This window comes from Mus caroli, chromosome 12 (assembly GCF_900094665.2).
Source record: "Mus caroli chromosome 12, CAROLI_EIJ_v1.1, whole genome shotgun sequence".
NCBI lineage: Eukaryota > Metazoa > Chordata > Mammalia > Rodentia > Muridae > Mus > Mus caroli.
Genome location: NC_034581.1, coordinates 106,082,425 through 106,100,102, shown reverse-complemented (window position 1 = coordinate 106,100,102; position 17,678 = coordinate 106,082,425). Strand labels below are relative to the sequence as shown.

General features: G+C 41.9%; 1 protein-coding gene across 9 annotated transcripts in view; it reads right to left on the bottom strand.

The window, feature by feature from the left end:
• The window catches only part of Mark3 (microtubule affinity regulating kinase 3), an 89,765-nt gene that overhangs the window by 20,726 nt on the left and 51,361 nt on the right, over positions 1 to 17,678 (bottom strand). For 6 of the 9 annotated variants that reach the window (XM_029484373.1, XM_029484374.1, XM_029484376.1 and 3 more), the window contains exons 8-14: positions 16,296 to 16,532; positions 16,010 to 16,129; positions 15,694 to 15,793; positions 15,330 to 15,442; positions 14,511 to 14,664; positions 9,888 to 10,105; positions 3,601 to 3,704 (exon numbers count right to left, since the gene is read on the bottom strand). In XM_029484373.1, the coding sequence (XP_029340233.1) occupies positions 3,601 to 3,704; positions 9,888 to 10,105; positions 14,511 to 14,664; positions 15,330 to 15,442; positions 15,694 to 15,793; positions 16,010 to 16,129; positions 16,296 to 16,532 (1,046 nt within the window). The remainder of the gene's footprint in view (positions 1 to 3,600; positions 3,705 to 9,887; positions 10,106 to 14,510; positions 14,665 to 15,329; positions 15,443 to 15,693; positions 15,794 to 16,009; positions 16,130 to 16,295; positions 16,533 to 17,678) is intronic. The other 3 variants (XM_029484375.1, XM_021178543.2, XM_021178540.2) reach the window with 1 other exon arrangement.

Sequence of the window (17,678 nt, the reverse complement as noted above, 5' to 3'; positions counted from 1 at the left end):
ACACCAGAAGAGGGCATCAGATCCCATTACAGATGGTTGTGAGCCACCATGTGGTTGCTGGGATTTGAACTCAGGACCTCTGGAAGAGCAGTCAGTGTTCTTAACCGCTGAGCCATCTCCCCAGCCCAATGTTGTTCTTTTCAAGATTTGTCTTGGTTATGGTTTTCTTCACAGCAGTGGATCCTGGTGACCAGCCTAGCATCACATTATTTTCCCAAGGAAGGCATCAAAGGGGTTTCAGGGGCAAAACTTGGTTTTGTGAGAGTCAAGTTTGCCCATTTTTGGTAATGTTTACCTTTCTTTAACTTTTTGCTATTCTAAGGAAAGAAGCTGCTGGCCTCTGGTAAATGACCTCCTGCTGCACAGCAGTGGGGATTAAGGAGAAAACGGCTTAGTTGCTAGGTGTTTTTCTACCTGGCCCAGGACCTCTCAAGGCCAGGAGAGAGGCTTGGAAGTCTTTGTGAGCCAGAAAGAAAAGAAGAGAAAGAATGAAATAAGAAAATTCATGCACTAAGAAAACATCCACTCACTCTGATGAGGCTGAGGAGAGCCGCGCCCCTCACACACAGGGTTAAGCTGAGAAGGGCTAAATCACTTCTCTTTGTCCTTCTTAGTCCTTGTGCTTTCCTGGGAAAACTGATCACATGGTTTCCCAAGCCTTTTACATTCCATAAGTTCATAGGACGTTCAAGACAACAGTTCATGTCATAAATTGATAAGACTTAAGGAATAACAACAGAATTGTTTACATGCCTTTCCATTAAGACTAGTAACTGACTAAACATCCATTATCTTCTAGAACCCATTAAGTTCATTATAAGTTAAAAGCAGTTTTTATGTCATAATTCAGTTTTGTCAAGAGACAAATCATCTGAATAACTTAGTCGATATTTTATTTTTGTCCTGTATCTATAGTAGATTGTGCCTTCCAAGTTTATGACCTTTAGTTACCAGATAGTGGCCTTATTCCTAGCCTAGAAGGTTTTCCTTGATTGTAAATGTGTTTTCTTTCTTTCTTTTTTTAAGGAAGATTTTTTTTTTTAAAGATTTATTTATTATATGTAAGTACACTGATTTGTCTCTTCAGACACTCCAGAAGAGGGCGCCAGATCTCGTTGTGGATGGTTGTGAGCCACCATGTGGTTGCTGGGATTTGAACTCTGGACCTTCGGAAGAGCAGTTGGGTGCTCTTACCCACTGAGCCATCTCACCAGCCCTTTAAGGAAGATTTATCTATTTATTTTACGTATGTGAGTACACTGTAGCTATACAGATGGTTGTGAGCCTTCATGTGGTTGTTGGGAATTGAATTTTTTTTTGTGGTTTTACATCTTTATTGTACAAAGGCAGAGGGAAGGAGAGAAGGTAGAAAGAGGGAGAGAGGCCACGTGGAGAGAGGGAGAAAGGATGCCTAGGGTTTTGGGGAATTGAATTTTTAAGACCCCTGCTTACTCCATTCACTCCAGTTGGCCCCGCTCACCCAGTCCCTGCTTGCTCTGGCTATACACTGTAGCTGTCTTCAGACACACCAGAAGAGGGCGTCAGGTCTCATTACAGGTGGTTGTGAGCCACCATGTGGTTGCTGGGATTTGAACTCAAACTTTTCGAAGAGCAGTCAGTGCTCTTTAACTGCTGAGCCATCTCACCAGCCCCATTGGTTACACTTTCAATCTGTCATTTGGATCTTAGGCACCTTGCTGAATGGATGGTTGCTGGACATCTTCCCTATACTAGGCCTGGCCGTTAATGTGTTTTCAAGTCTGTTTTCTTATCCTAGTGCAATTAGCCCACAACACATGAAAGTTTATAGAGCTCTAATTGCCGCTTTTAGAGGGCTCAAAATTACTTATATAAATTTAGGAAATTTATAAGATAATTAGTAAGAATCATGAAATCATTAATTTGTTTACGCAACTTTACTACATGAGAGTACATCTGTGTGCTGATCTGCAGAAAATCTGACTAATAGGATGGGCTAATAGCCCAGGAATCATTAGACTATGAAACAGTGATAGGAAGGCTGTAACAACAGCAAGAAGCAATCCTGGGAGGAGATCTTTTGGGGCTTTGCCTCAGAGCTCACCATCGTAGCTGTGCAAGATGGTGGTCCATCTCCAGAAAAAATCAATTGCTTTTCCTAAGTCTCTTTCTAAATGACCTGTGACAACAGAAGCCCTAAGACAATGGTTAACTTAATAGGATCTGGAGTCACTTATGAGACAAATCTCTAGGTACACCTGTGAGAGATTACCTAAAGTTGGTTAACTGAATTTGGAAAAGCACCTTGACTGTGGGAAGACACCATTGTGTAGGCTTTCTCTTACATAGAAGAGAAAGCCAGCTGACCACAAGCACTTGTTTCTTTGTATCCAGACTTTGGGTGTAACATGTGCAGCTGCCTCACACTCCTGCTGCCATGACCTTCTAACATAACGAACTATACCTTGGAACTGTAAACCCAAACAAGCCTTTCCTGCTGCATTTTTAAAAGGCATTTTGTCCTAGCAGTAAGAAAAGTACAAAATTAGTATAGACCTTTCTTAGGCAGTCAGGTCGTTAGTACATACACTGTCTAACTAATAGGATCAAACAGAGCCTCCAATTCAATAAAACAAATCAATGTCACAAGACAGGTATGGCAACACACACCTGTAATCCCAGTCCTTGAGGGTAGAGACAGGAGGATCAGGAGTTTCAAGCTTTAAGTAAAAGAAAAATGGTGACTGTCAGCCTGACCGGATACTTCTCACCTTTCCTGCTGTTGACGCAGTGCTGGTGACTGAACCTCAGGGTTTCATACATGCTACAGAAACATGCCTTTTCAAAACACACACACACACACACACACAGACACACACACACCTGTTGATACTAAATATGACTGGAGTGGTCAAGATGCAAACCAGAGGCCAACAAAAGATAACCTGTCTCTTGGAGTTCTCTCATCTCCTCAGTCAGAATTCAGTGTATTCTATATAGATTAGGTATTTAAAACCAAATCCCACCAACTGTATTTCTTTTCCTTCCCCACCCCTCAAATCAACAGTTCTCCATGGTTCCTGCAGCTACCTAATCACATTTTCTTCCATAAACTCTGAAAAGCTGTTTGCATGATTTTACTAGTAAGTATTTCAAGGACTGCAGAAGACAGACTGACTCTGTGCTCCTAGAGTCTGAGGAGGAGACTATGCTGGCACTGGCCACCTGCATCTGGGAGCAGGCTGTTGACCCTTCCCTGAGTTCTCATCCCGGGTGTGGCTCCTGACCTCAGGCTCCCACCTGCTTCTCTTTCTCTCTAAGTTGTTAGTGTTAGCATCCCCTAGTCAACATGGTCAGGAAATGCTATAGGTCCTTCAGAAACTCCCTGCTTTGACCCTAACTCCTCCTTGTCACAACTGCTGATTATAGGGGTAGAGGCTCTGGACAAAAGAGAAAAATCTGGAGTCCTAATATCTTGCTAGAAACTAACATTTAAAGTTTACTTACCTTAAAAGAATAATTGGTAGCCATCTGAATTATAAATTGATTATAAAAGTGAGAAGTAACATACTTTAACTTCTTTTGGGAGAAACTCTTTTTGCCAATAGGTAAATTTCACACCTGTTTTCTTTGCCGTTCTGAATCACAGAATGTCTGTCTGCTGCACATCTCTCGCTGCAAACGTAAGTGTTCCGCCGTGTCATCCCACCAGATGCTGTGTTACTCTGTAAGAAAGGAACATTTTTACTTTGGACTAGTTGGTGATAAGTATAATTTAGTAAGAACCACCCCCCCCCCAGGAAAAAAAAAAACTCCAAAAAAACAAAAAACAAAAAAATATAACTAAACACTATTTATGCAAATAAAAAAAAACTGTAAGAGAGGTGCTGTCTGTGCCTGGAGGGTGGAGATTTGTGTTTGCTTTGTTTCTGAATTATTCTCTACTAACTAGGAGTATACCTGAACTCAGAACTCTCAGACTGAGGCTGGAGTATTTAGCCAGCTTTTCCAAGGGACATCCTATCTCTGCCTTTACAGTATTGAGACTATAGGCAAGCGGCCACACCCATCTGGGTTTTATGTGGGTGCTGAGGCCCTGAAATCTGGTATTCACACTTGGGTGGCAAGCATTTTATCCATTAAATCATTTTACAAGACTAACATAGTCGTTTATAGACAAACAGACAGACAAATAAAAAAGTCTCCATGCACATATATGTGTGTTCGTGAGGATGCCAGAAGAGGGCACTGGATCCTCTAGAGCTAGAACTACTGGTGGCGGTGAGCTTCACACCCATAGGTATTGTAGGTATTGGGAACTAAACTTTGGTCCCTTGCAAGAACGGAAAGCACTCCTAGCCAATGAGCCGCCATTCCAGTCTCCTTAAAATTAAAACATGACAACACATTAACAGACGAGCATAGAATAAGTATGAATAAAAAAAATTAAAGTATAAGGGATCAGGGCTAGAGAGAGAGCTCAGCAGGTAAGAGCACTCACTACCTGCTCTTCCAGAGGAAATGATGACAAGACTGCTGGTCATTAAGTAAATGCAATTCCAAACCATAAGCTATCACTTCAAACCTGCTACGGATGGCTGCAATAAAAAATGAAAATATAAGGACTTGAAGGGCAAGGCACTTTCTGAGAAGGACCCAAGTTCAGATCCAAGCAGCCCAGGTAGAATGCATGGAGTGAGTGTGCATTTGCAAGCACATCCTGGGGGCATGGATGGAGTCAGTGGATGCCTCAGACTTGCTGGCCAACCAATCAAGCTGAGTTCTAGGTCTAGCAAGACACCCTGTGTCAAACACAAGTTGGAGAGTAACTGATGGAGGCACCTGTATTAACCTCTGACCTTCACATGTACACTGGTGTGCACCCGGGAATACATACATGTATACCACACATGATAAACACAGAAGTGTGGACAGTCAGAAGGATAACTCATTTACTGCTGAAAAGAATTGAAAACAGGGCTGGAGAAGTGGCTCAGCGGTTAAGAGCACTGACTGCTCTTCCAGAGGCCCTGAGTTCAATTTCCAGCAACCACATGGTGGCTCACAACCATCTGTAATGAGGTCTGACGCCTTCTTCTGGTGTGTCTGAAGGGAGCAATGGTGATGTACTCATATGCATAAGATAAATAAATAAATCTTTAAAGAAAAAAAAAAGAATTGAAAACAAACAGTTGGCAAAATTAGATCTAATTACAACACAAGCCAACAATTGCATCCCTAGTCAGGAACCCAGGAGAAATGAAAACCTAAAACCCAGCCTTAGTGTCACAGCTGTCATTCCAGCACTTCTGAGGCTGAGGCAGGAGAACTGCTAAGAGTTCAAGGCTACCCTGGACTACATAGTGAGACCCCATTTTGGTTCAACGTCTAGGACCCACAGGTAGAAAGAAACACCTTTCCAAAGCTGTCTTCCGACCTCTCTAGGCATGAGGATGTCTGACCTAATCAGTGAGCGTCAGGGGCAGAGGTTCCTCCTCCTTCCACTGTCAATCTCGGTCCTTCGTCCTCATCCACACAGGCAAGTGCATGCACAAGCACACACCGCACACAGACACACAGGACAGAGAACTCTAGGCCACAGACATTTTATACAAATATTTACACTTTATGTCTAAAAGGTAGAAGTAATCTAAATGGCTATCAACAGATGACAAAGCTTGAGTGCTAGTCCATTGCGTATACAGACTACAATTCATTGGATTGTACACTGTCGCTGTCTCAGACACACCAGAGGAGGGCATCAGATACCATGACAGATGGTTGTGAGCCACCATGTAGTGGTTACTAGGAATTGAACTCAGGACCTCGACAAGAGCAGTCTCTGCCCTAAACCAGAGCCATCTCTCCAGTCCTTGAAGTTTGTGTGTGTGTGTGTGTTGCCTACATGCAAGTCTGTGCACTATGTGTGTAAAGTGTCTATGGTGATCAGAGAGGGTATTAGATCTCCTGGAGCTGGAGTTACAGGAAGCTTTGAGCCACCACCATCTGTTGGGATGCTGGGAAGAACTGAACCTGTGTCTTCTGGATGAGAAACAAGTGCTCTTTTTTTTTTTTTTTAAGTTAATTATATGTAAGTACACTGTAGCTGTCTTTAGACACTCCAGAAGAGGGCGTCAGATCTCGTTACAGATGGTTGTGAGCCACCATGTGGTTGCTGGGATTTGAACTCAGGACCTTCAGAAGTGCAATCAGTGCTCTTAACCACTGAGCCATTTCTCCAGCCCGAAACAAGTGCCCTTCACCTCTGAGGTAACTCTCTAGCCCCAATTTATGTTATTTTTAGTTATGTGTCTACTTATGAGTACAAGTACTGGCAGACATCACAGGTAGCCAATACACATGGAAGCAGAGTCACAGATGGCTGTTATTCACCTGATGGTGCTGGCAACCACATTCTGGTCTTCGGCAAAGACTCTTTAAACTACTGAGCCATTTCTCCAGTCCCTTCACCTTGAACTCCTTGATCATCCTGCCTATACCTTCCAAGCACTATGATTAGGGTTATCCACGACCACATCTAGTTTATGCGATGCCAAAAACTCAACTCAGGACTCTCCCAGGCTATGTAAACACTATCAACTGAGCTTCATTTTCATTTTTTGTTTTTTTGTTTTTGGTTTTTCAAGACAGGGTTTCTCTGTGTAGCTCTGGCTGACCTAGAACTCACTCTGTAGACCAGGTTGGCCTCGAACTCAGAAATCCACCTGCCTCTGCCCACCAAGTGCTGAGATTAATTAAAGGCGTGCCTGGCTGAGCTTCATTTTCAACACCAACCACAACATTAAAAAAAAAAAATTGTGATTTTTGTTTGTTTTGAGACAGAGTTTTATTGATGGCCTGGAACTACAAACCAGGCTGGTCTCAAACTCTCAGAAACTTCACCTGCTTCTGTCTTCCCAGGGCAAGGATGAAAAGCCACTGCCATCAACCCTGGTACCACACAGCAAAATAAAATTCCTTAAGAATGATATGACAAATCAGAGTCAAATAAACTTAGTGAACCTGTAAAGCAGATGGGAGGCGTGGGCAAACCTGCAAGACTTACACACCCTGCTTTCAAGACGTAACACAAACAGCAAGCGTGCCACATGTGGTGGCACAGCCTTTCATCCTAGCTTTTGGACTGCAGAGGCTGACAGACAGATCGAGTTTGAGGCCAGCTGGGTCTAAAGAGCGAGGAAATGAAAAAATTGTTTTAAGACAGAATTTCTCTGTGTAGCCCTAGAAGTCCCATAACTCACTCTGTAGACCACAGGCACCTGCCTCCTGAGTGCTGGGATTAAAAGCATGTACCACCATCACTAGGCAAAAAGATCTGGTTTGGTTTTTTGTATGAATGTTTGCTGCATGTATGGCTGGTGCCTGTAGAGAACTCTGGAGTTAGAGAAAGTTGTAAGTTACCATGTGGGTGTTGACAACTAAACCCAGGTCCTCTGAAAAAGTAGTAAAGGGGTTTTTTTTGTTTTTGTTTTTAATTTAAAGACGTGTTCCTTTTTTTCTTTTAAAGATTTCTTTCTTTTTTTTTTTTAAGATTTATTTATTTATTTGTAAGTACACTATAGCTATCTTCAGACACACCAGAAGAGGGCATCAGATCTCATTATGGGTGGTTGTGAGCCACCATGTGGTTGCTGGGATTTGAACTTCGGACCTTCGGAAGAGCAGTCGGGTGCTCTTACCCACTGAGCCATCTCACCAGCTCAAGATTTATTTCATGTATGTGAGTACATTTGTCACTGTCTTCAGACACACCAGAAGAAGGCATCGGATCACCATACAGATGGTTGTGAGCCACCATGTGGTTGCTGGGAATTGAACTCAGGACCTCTGAAGAGCAGTCAGTATTCTTAACTGCTGAGCCATCTCTCCAGCCCACGATTTATTCTCTTGTGTGTAAAAGTGGTTTGCCTACCATGTGAGTCTGTGTGCCACATGTGTGCATTACAGGTGGCTGTGAGTCGCCCTCTGGGTGCTAGGAATCAGAGCTGGTCCTCTGAAGAGCAGTCCATGCTTGTAACTGTTGAGCCACCGCTTCAGCCCAATCACAGAATTATTTAGTTTTTAACTGGTGTTTTGCCTACATGTCTGTCTGTCTGTCTGTGTGAGTCAGATTTTGGAGTTATAGACTGCTATGAGTGGTCACATGGGTGCTTGGCATTGAACCTGGTCCTCTAGAAAAGCAGTCAGTGCTCCTACCCACTGAGCCATTTCTCCATGCCCTCAATCAAAAATTTTAAATGATGATAAAGCTTTAATATATCATGAGTGGATCATGTGCAATGATACTGCAAGAATGATTGGGAGAGAATTTCTGACGTTGCTCTCACACTCTGGATGAACGCACCTCAGCAGTCCATAGAGCAAAGGCTCATCCTAGGTGCGCCACTGGCCGGTAAGGAGGATTTAGGAGGCGGGTCCTTGTAGGAGGTGCTAAAGTCACCAGAAAGTGTCCATGAAAAGTGTGTTGCGTCTCTAGCTCATCTAGTCACTTGTTTCTTACCTGACAAGTAAAGGAAAAGTTTCTTCTTTCACATGCTCTGTGACAGGCTGCCTCCACAACCCTATGGACGAAGCCATAAACCTAACTCACTCTGGACTGGAACTAGCCCTGAGCTAAAATCTATCTTTCCTCTTTTTAAGTTAATTGCCTCAGAATTCTGCTATAGTAACAAGACTGTTACTACAATATTGCTGTTACCTATATTATTCTTTATAAACAGTAAGTGCTGACCATTGACAATCCTCAGGGAACACTTTCAATGTGTAAATAAGAGACACAAGGTGAAAAGCTACAAGGTGGAAAGAGCAAACTGTAACGACCACTGCCAACAAACACGAGAGACTAAGTTTAGAATGCAGGAGACTGAAATTAAAGTACAAAGCCACACTACCACTTGATAAGGCATGTTGAAGCCAAAATGTAGGTATTTTTAAATGTTTTATTTTGATTAAACACAATGCCACGGACGAAACGATCACGAGCCCTTGTGAACTCCTGACTCAAAACATAATGCGGGTTCCTCTCTGAGTTTTCTATGGGTAGAAGAGGCTGCACTCCTGTCAATTTTGTGTGGGAAATCAACGCTTACAGATGACTTCAAGACTGTTCATTGCTCTGCAAATTCTGCCCAACATTACTTCTATGAGCACTAATAATTAACATGTTATGTCAGAAAGAGCCATCTCCATTCACGAGAGAAAGGTTCTAAGAACTAAATAGACTGCACTCACTCTCACAAACAGGAACTACTGGCTGAGGGAACTGTACTCAAGTTAAGGACTCAGAGCTGTATGATTTTAGCACACCCATGATGTAACGTTTCTTCCCTGCAGTTTAGCTAATCCATAGTCTCTGGTACCCAAAAAATCTCAGGGAAAACACTCTCCCTGAGGACAGACAGACTGCTGTCTGCACTGCCACTTCTTTGTGACTGCCTCTATCACTCAGTATGGACACAACTTACACAGGATCTGAGTCTCTTACTCCTCCAGGGTAAGAAGTCCATTGCAATGGTGTAAGGACTGGGCTTCTAGCAGGTCATTAGTGTTTTATAAACGGAAAGGTCCCAGGTCCTCACCTCTGGAGCAGAAAGACCATATCCTTCACTAGACAATGAACATGCCTGTGCCTTGATCCTAGACTCTCCAGCTTTTAGAACCAAGCGATTCACTTCTGTTCCTTATGAATATGTCTCAGATACTCTGCTAAAGCAGTAGGAACGAACTAGAAAAAAACAGGAATTCAAACAAACACAAACAAAAACCTTCCAATGCAGGCAGGGAATGGAGAAGGGAAGGGATGGATGTAAAGATATAGCTGGTTCTGGCTGGTTCTAGTTGGTTCTAGCCCTACACACCTGGGACTGCCTTCCTATGCAGGTACTTACACTGGGCACAGCAGGGCTTTTCTTGCGCTCGGGGATATCGGCTTTATTGGGATTGCCTGCATTCCCAAGCATGGGACTGGCAGGAGCAATCCCCTTCCCTCCTACAGCACTGCCGCTTGATTTTCGGGAGGGAATTCCATCTTCTTTGAGGTCACTATCTGCAGTGCTGGTCTGACTCCTCTTTGGATACGCCACAACTGAAGGAATAGCTGGTCCAGCTACAATAAAGAGTTCATTCTTTAAAAGACAGAATGCAGTTCACATTTTATTCTGTGAAAATTAACATTTTGTAAGATCATTTAATTTTTTATTCATCTATAACTGTAAAGTAGTAAAATTCTCTAATTTGTTTTCCATTTGCTTATTATTTAAATATTCTACTCCTTAACATGAGTGCAAAAAATTAACAAGTTGGGTGGTCTTTGGAAACAATACTGTGTCATTATCTAGAAGATCACTATCAAATTAACTAGATGCACAGCAGCATGCAGAACAAACTATTCTGGTACAATCAAGCACATCACATTCTTTATGTATGAGCTATTCTCATCTTGTGGGAATAAGCACAGATTTCTAGATAAGCAAGAGTCCAAAGAAACGTGGTCTTTTTGGAATGCTGGAGAGAAAACGAGCATAGCCATGCTTTAGGAGAATACATCCAAGGAGATCTTTAACTGGTCTCCTCTAGTTAGTCACCCAGAGGCCCCAGCGTTAACACAGGTGTGTGTCCTGGAGTTCAAAACATTGGAAATGGATTCAGAGCTACCATAAACATTAAGATCTTAAAAGGACAGCACCAGACCTGTGCTATGGTGCTGTGCACCTATCACCCCAGTACTTAAGAGGTTGAGGTAGGAAACCCACAAGTTCCAAGTTCTAAGATAGCAAGACCTTGACTTGAAACAGAATAGCAACAAACGCACAGAGAAGACATCTTAGGCCTCCCGAAAGAAGGGTGACTATTTTCTGGACAAAAATCTAAATGGTAGCTGTATTAAAAAGGATTGATTTATGAGAGACCATTAAATTAGCTCTCAGATGTGCTACTGTAACATATAAAACTAAATCAAGCACAAGATGATGTTGTCACTGGCACTTATCTGTCTTCTCATTATCATAAGGTCAACTGACACCGAAAACCATTTCAACATTAGATTCGACATTCTAAATGCAAACAGATAACTGTCAAATCTGCAACCTCCTTTGGATTGGCTGTTTCACTTATGTGTCTGTATACATTACACCCTTCATCATGTGGGTTCCTGTGAGTGTCATGTGACCAGGCCGGACTATACCATCTGATACTCCTCACTCCTCTAACCACTTCTGTTACCCTGTCATTTTAAGAATATTGTTTAAATATAATCAACAGTACGGAGCTTAAGTTTTTGCTGTTATTTTTTTTCCAGAACAGGATTTCTCTGTGTAGCTCTGGCTGTCCTGGAACTTGCTCCAGACTAGGTGGGCCTTGAATTCACAGAGAGAGAGAGAGATCCACATGCCTCTGGTTCCCAAATACTGGGTGGGATTAAAGGCATATACCGCCACTGCCTGGGGTGAAGTTTTTTGTTTTTTGTTTTCTGAGACAGGGTTTCTCTGTGTAGCCCTGGCTATCCTGGAACTCACTCTGTAGACCAGGCTGGCCTCGAACTTAGAAATCCGCCTGCCTCTGCCTCCCGAGTGCTGGGATTAAAGGCGTACGCCACCATGTCCAGCTTGTTTTTGTTTTTTAATTAATTTGTGAGAAAACACACACACACACACACACACACACACACACACACACAAAAACCTAACCCTGAGTCATCTTGCTGGCCCAATGTATTTTTTCCTTTCTTGGCTGGCCTGGTTTTTTTTTTTAATTTTTTAAAGATATATTTATGTGTATGAATATTTTGCCTGAATGTAAGTATGTACTTCATGTGGATGCTTGGTGTCTGTGGAGGTCAGAAGGCGTTGGATCCCCTACAACTGAAGTTATGGGTGGTTGTTAAGTCAACTTGTAGGTGAGTGTGTATTGAACTCCAGTCTTGTGTAAGAGCAACAAGTGCTTTAAACAATTTGAGCCATTTCTCCATTCTATGAGTTATTCTTTCTGCTTAAATCCAGTCCCTTGACATATATCCAAGTTGTGTGTAGAGGTAGTTTGCTTTTCTTTTCTTTAAAATAAAAAGAACAAACAAACTCACAAAGCATTCATTCATGTACGTGTATATACATGTTATGGCCTACATGCAAAAGACAGCTTGTAGAAAGAGCCTCTCAAGTTCCACTGTGTGGGTTCCATGTACCAAACTCAGGTGGTCAAGTTGTCAGCAAGCATCGTCACCTGCTGCATGAGTAAATGTGTTGAGGATGGAGGTCAAGTACAAATGTCACTTTATAGTATACATTCAGAAACTTATTTATTTATGTGTACGTGTGTTTGCCTTTGTGGATTTATGAGCAACATGTGCATGCAAGAGCCCATGAAGGACACTGCATTGCCTGGAACCAAAGTTACAAGCAGTTGTTAAAAAAACACATAGGCGCTGGGAACCAAACTATAGTCCTATATGTAAAAGCAGTCGAATGTATGTCCTCTTCAGGCCTGTGTATCACAGATGCATGAATGAAGTGGTATTCTCAGTAAGAATTATTATTAAGATAATAAAATATTTTTATCATCTAAAAGGGCTATTACAAGTAAGAAATCAATTTGGCATCAAAACTTCAGTCTACATTTAATTCTCATCCAGGTGGTGATACAGGTCTTTAATCCCAAAACTTAGGAAGTAGAGACAAATTTCTAGAAATTCAAGGCCAGACTGGATCTATATGGCAAGTTTCAGGCCATGTAGAAATATAGAATGAGTCCTTATCTCAATATAACAAAGCAAAACAACAAACCAACAACAAAAGGATTTATGCAAAAACAAGAATAAGTATCTCATTAGCATAAAAAATCCCCTTTAATAAAATAGTAACCACCTGTATATTAAATAATAACTTTAAAATAAATAACTTTTATGATTTACAAGTGATGTTTGGCCCTATATACACCTATACACCTGAGGTCACATAGAACTTTTTTCTGGTAGAAATGAATTTGAGTGGATAAAAGTCCTAGTTTAGTAGACAAACCACAGGACTGGGGATAAGGAATCAACCCTGACCCAGGCATTCCTCATTTGCTCTGTCTCCTGGGAGACATGCTGACATTCTTTTCTCCGTGCCTTTTTGTTGTTGTTGTTGTTTTTCGACAGGGTTTCTCTGTATAGCCCTGGCTGTCCTGGAACTCACTTTGTAGACCAGGCTGGCCTCAAACTCAGAAATCTGCCTGCCCCTGCCTCCCGAGTGCTGGGATTAAAGATGTGCGCCACCACCGCACGGCAAAATGAAGGTTCTAAAGCCTTCTTTTATGTCTGGAAATAAGTCGTAAAATTCAGGTGAAATCTACATGCTTAAGGAAAAATAAATTTACTAAGAGTATTCCCTTGATAAAAGAGAAAATTCTACTGGTTTCTTTCAGGATTTAGGAGTCATTCTCTTTAAATTGGGTATTTTAAGGCAGTATGTAAGCATGTGCAGGTGGCTTCAGCTGGCCCTTTTTAGCCAACAGGAACACACAGAAAGAGAGAGATCAGTGTCACCTCCTTCTCTACTGACCCTAGGACAGGATAAATGGACTGTCCCCCACACCCCGTCTTGTCTCCATTTCCCCTTCTTTTGCAACAGGGTCTCTTGGTACATAGCCAAGGATGGCCTTAACTTCTTTTGAAGTTTAAAAAGAAATATTTTATGCAGATAACTGTTTTGCTTGCATGTATGTCTGTGCACATAATGGCCAGAGGATGGAGTTGAATCCCCTAGAACTGGAAGTACAGACAGATGTGAGTGCCAGGACCTGAACGCAGGTCCTTGGGAAGAAAGAACAGTAAGAACTCTTAACCACTAAGACATCTCTCTAGTTTCAACCTTAAATTCTTGATCATCCTGCCTCACCTCCCAAGTGCTGGGATACCAGGCATTTATCAAAATGTCGAGCCTCAGATTTTTCACCTTTAACTGAAATTACAATAGAAAACCCTTTAATCCCAGGGATTAATCCTTAAGGAGGCAGAGGCAAGTGGGTCTCTCTTTGTGAGGCTAACCTGGTCTATAGGGAGAGTTTCAGGACAGTCAGGGCCACGCAATGAAACAACATTATGGCTTACAAGTATCTATACTCCAGGAGATCTAGCACACTCTCTGGCTTCATGGGCACCAGGCATAAGTGGTACATATGAAGTTAAAATACTCATATACATAAAAGGAAAAATGTGAAATTCATTTCCTTTATCTAGGTGCTCAATATCCTACAATGGTTAGCTGTTCCAACCCTCCCTGAACAGAAAAACCTTCCATTAGTACAGAGAGCTCCACCAGATGTGATGCTCTGGTCAATTACCTCACACAGACATACAAGAGAGATATACTACGGCTTTCAGTCTGCTAAGCCTTACCCAACATTATCTACCAAATGTTCCAAATAGTTAGAGAACCTTAACCACACCAGGCCCCTAACAGCCAGCCAATCTCTGTCCCTCCAGGCTCTACACCAGGGAACACATTCATAAACTACAGGAATGGTCTCAGACTTACCGTGGTCACTGTACCGTCTCTGCTTCTGACTTGAGGAAACACTTCTCTGCCCTTTGTGATGAGGAGACTGGCCAGTGCTATTGCTGAGGTCACTGTTTGGCCGCACCTTAGCAAGTGAAAGGTTGCTGCTAGAACTGGAGTCACTAGCGTCCAGCTACGGGAGAATGAAAAGAGCAGCAACCATGCACAGAGCCCAATGGCTTGTCAGGAAACTCCTCGTCACACATAGACACACACACAGACACACACACACCCTCTCAATCAGAGAGGAGTTATCACAACTTTAAACTCAGTCAAAAGTATTTTTCTGACTCCTGAGAATAAGATCATAAGTTATTAATCTCCTTCCTAGACCTTTTCAAAGAATTAAGGTATTATACTGTTTGCTTTGTTTGGGTATTTTACATCATTTTCAAACTATTAGTGACAAAAGTTAACATGATTGTACATGTTTGTGACACTGATGAGGGTTATTATCTTAAAGTTAAAATAGGAGATTTTGGGCTACTCTTACAACCAAAAAATATAAAATAGTAGCTTATAATGGTCAATTAAGTTAGAGCACTGCTTATAGACAATGCTTTAAAATGAATACCAAATGCTATATTAAAAAATTAAGAAAACATAACTAATAACTTGTTTTTAAAATAAGTTAAAGTCAACTTTTTTTTGGACACTTTTTTTCTTCTTTTTTTTTTTTTTTCGTGTAGGCTGGCCCTGAACTCAGCAAGATAGCTGATTCTGTCTCCACTTCCTGAGTGCTACGACTCTAGTGGAAATGGGTTCTTCTGTCTACCGTCCCTCTGTAAACACTCTTACCTCTGCAGACTTCCTCCCCAGTAGCAAGTATGTAGCTGTGATTTCATCATATTTCATTTTGCTAAGAGATTCTTGAATTTCTTCTTGGGAATATCCCATTCCCACCATAATATCTAAAAGATACAATACGATTTATATATTTTATTTTGGTTGGAAATCATGGTAGCATAGGGAGAAAGAATTTTCTTTCATTTAGAAGGTTATATATTTCCCGACAGAAGAGCTGCTGAGCACAACTGCAGGGAGTAAGCTAAGAACAGATGACTGCATTGCTACAGTTCGTGCTTATTTTTACTTAAGGCATACACAGACGGGTAAAACAGCATAGTGCACATGCGCACGCGCATGCAGAAACAGTAATTACCTATTCTCTTCTGGTCTGAGATGTCTAGTTCTGGTTCAACAAATGGCTTAAGCTCGTCTTCCTCATGGCCTGCATTGATCCACCTGTCCTTCATGATTTGCTGAAAGGCAAACTGTGTGTCAGCAGCACAGAGCAAAGTTATCTCAACATCACAGAGTTTAACAACATGGTTTTCAGCATTTCACTGACTAACGCTCTGAAGGCAATGAGGCAGTGTTTTGTTACTGTTCACTTATTACTGAGCTCCAGCAGTGTTCAGTGTCACAGAGACTAAGGACAGTTCTGTCAGTCCTCTCCCTTCCCCCAGCACGATTACCTCGAGAGTGCCCCGTTTAACTGGGTTCAGCACCAGGAAGCGTTTGAGAAGGTTCTCGCAGTCCGTGGACATGTAGAAAGGGATTCTGTACTTCCCGCGGAGTACTCTCTCTCTCAGTTCCTTTGGGGATGTAGGAACCAAACAAGAGTTCATTTTTAGTTTAAAACAGTAACAATAAACCAAACCCACAATGCATCCATACAGACAGAGCATTACAATGTCAATTTATACGATTTAATAAAAATCTTTAGTTTTTGAGGTGCATGGCTGCAACTGCTTCTTATACCTTCAGGTTTTGACCATCAAAGGGAAGCGACCCACTGACTAGGGTGTAGAGAATGACACCGAGACTCCACACGTCGACTTCTGGCCCATCATACTTCTTGCCCTGGAAGAGCTCAGGGGCTGCATATGGAGGACTACCACAAAACGTGTCTAGTTTACTGCCAACAGTAAATTCATTGCTAAAACCAAAATCTGCTATTTTAATGTTCATATCCGCATCTAATAACAGATTTTCAGCCTAGAGAAAAACATCAAGACAAAAATTAAACTTAACTAAAATACAATTATGACAATCGTATTAGGCATTTCATAAAGGCTTTTTACAAGGACTTATGTCTAATTAAATGTAAAAACACTATTCTGAGAGAAAAACAGAAGATAAATTAGAATTCTTAATTTGATATTAACAATCAATTACATAATAATTATAAGACAAATTTAAAGAGAAAACACTTCAAGGTCAAAAAGCATCTTCAATTAATAGGAGGCCTTTTAAAAACACAGGTGATTTTTTTATGTAGTCACACTTGATAAATACTATTAAGTGGATGTAAATGGGTATTCCTTGAGAAGGAGAACTCTCCACCTCACCCCAGAGACAAACCAGTCACTTTTTAGCTGACAGGCACTATGCAGCTGCCACACAGCAAGCGCTAGACTGCTGTCTGGATGCACAAGGATGGGCAAGGCAGGGCCCTGCCCCCGGGAGCTCATAACCTAGGGTGGGAAGCAAGCTGCTGACACCTGAGTGCATGACGGGCACCTGCCACAGGCTCAGCACAAGTGAAACTGAGAGAGGTAGAGATTGTCACAGGTGTGTTTGGGGGCAGAATGGAGAGCTGGAAGTCCACACAGGTGAGCGTACATCAATGTATGGAGAGACGTTCCCCACAGATAGCTGGGGAGGCGGCAGGCACCAAGGAAGCAGTAGTTACCAACTTCAGCTTTCTAATCTCAGGGTGAGAGAAAGCCACTCAAGAGCTGTTAAACAAGGACAGAGTCTTATGTGCACTTTTGTTTGTTTTTTTGCTTTTGTTTTTTTGTGACAGGGTCTCATCCTTTTAGCTCTGTCTACCCTTAAACTCACAGATATATCCAGCTGTTCCTGACATCTCTTGGTGTGGGGATTAGAAGCATGTGTCATCATGCCTTTAATAGTGGCTTTAAAAAAAAAAAGATATCATTTATTTATTTATTTTACATTATATGAAGAGCACACTGCACTCTTCAGACACACCAGAAGAGGGCATCAGATCCCATTACAGATAGTTGTGAGCCACCATGTGGTTGCTGGGAATTGAACTCATGACCTCTGGAAGTGCAGTCACTGCACTTAACCGCTGAGCCATCTCCCCAGACCTAACTGGCTTTTTTTTTTTTTTTT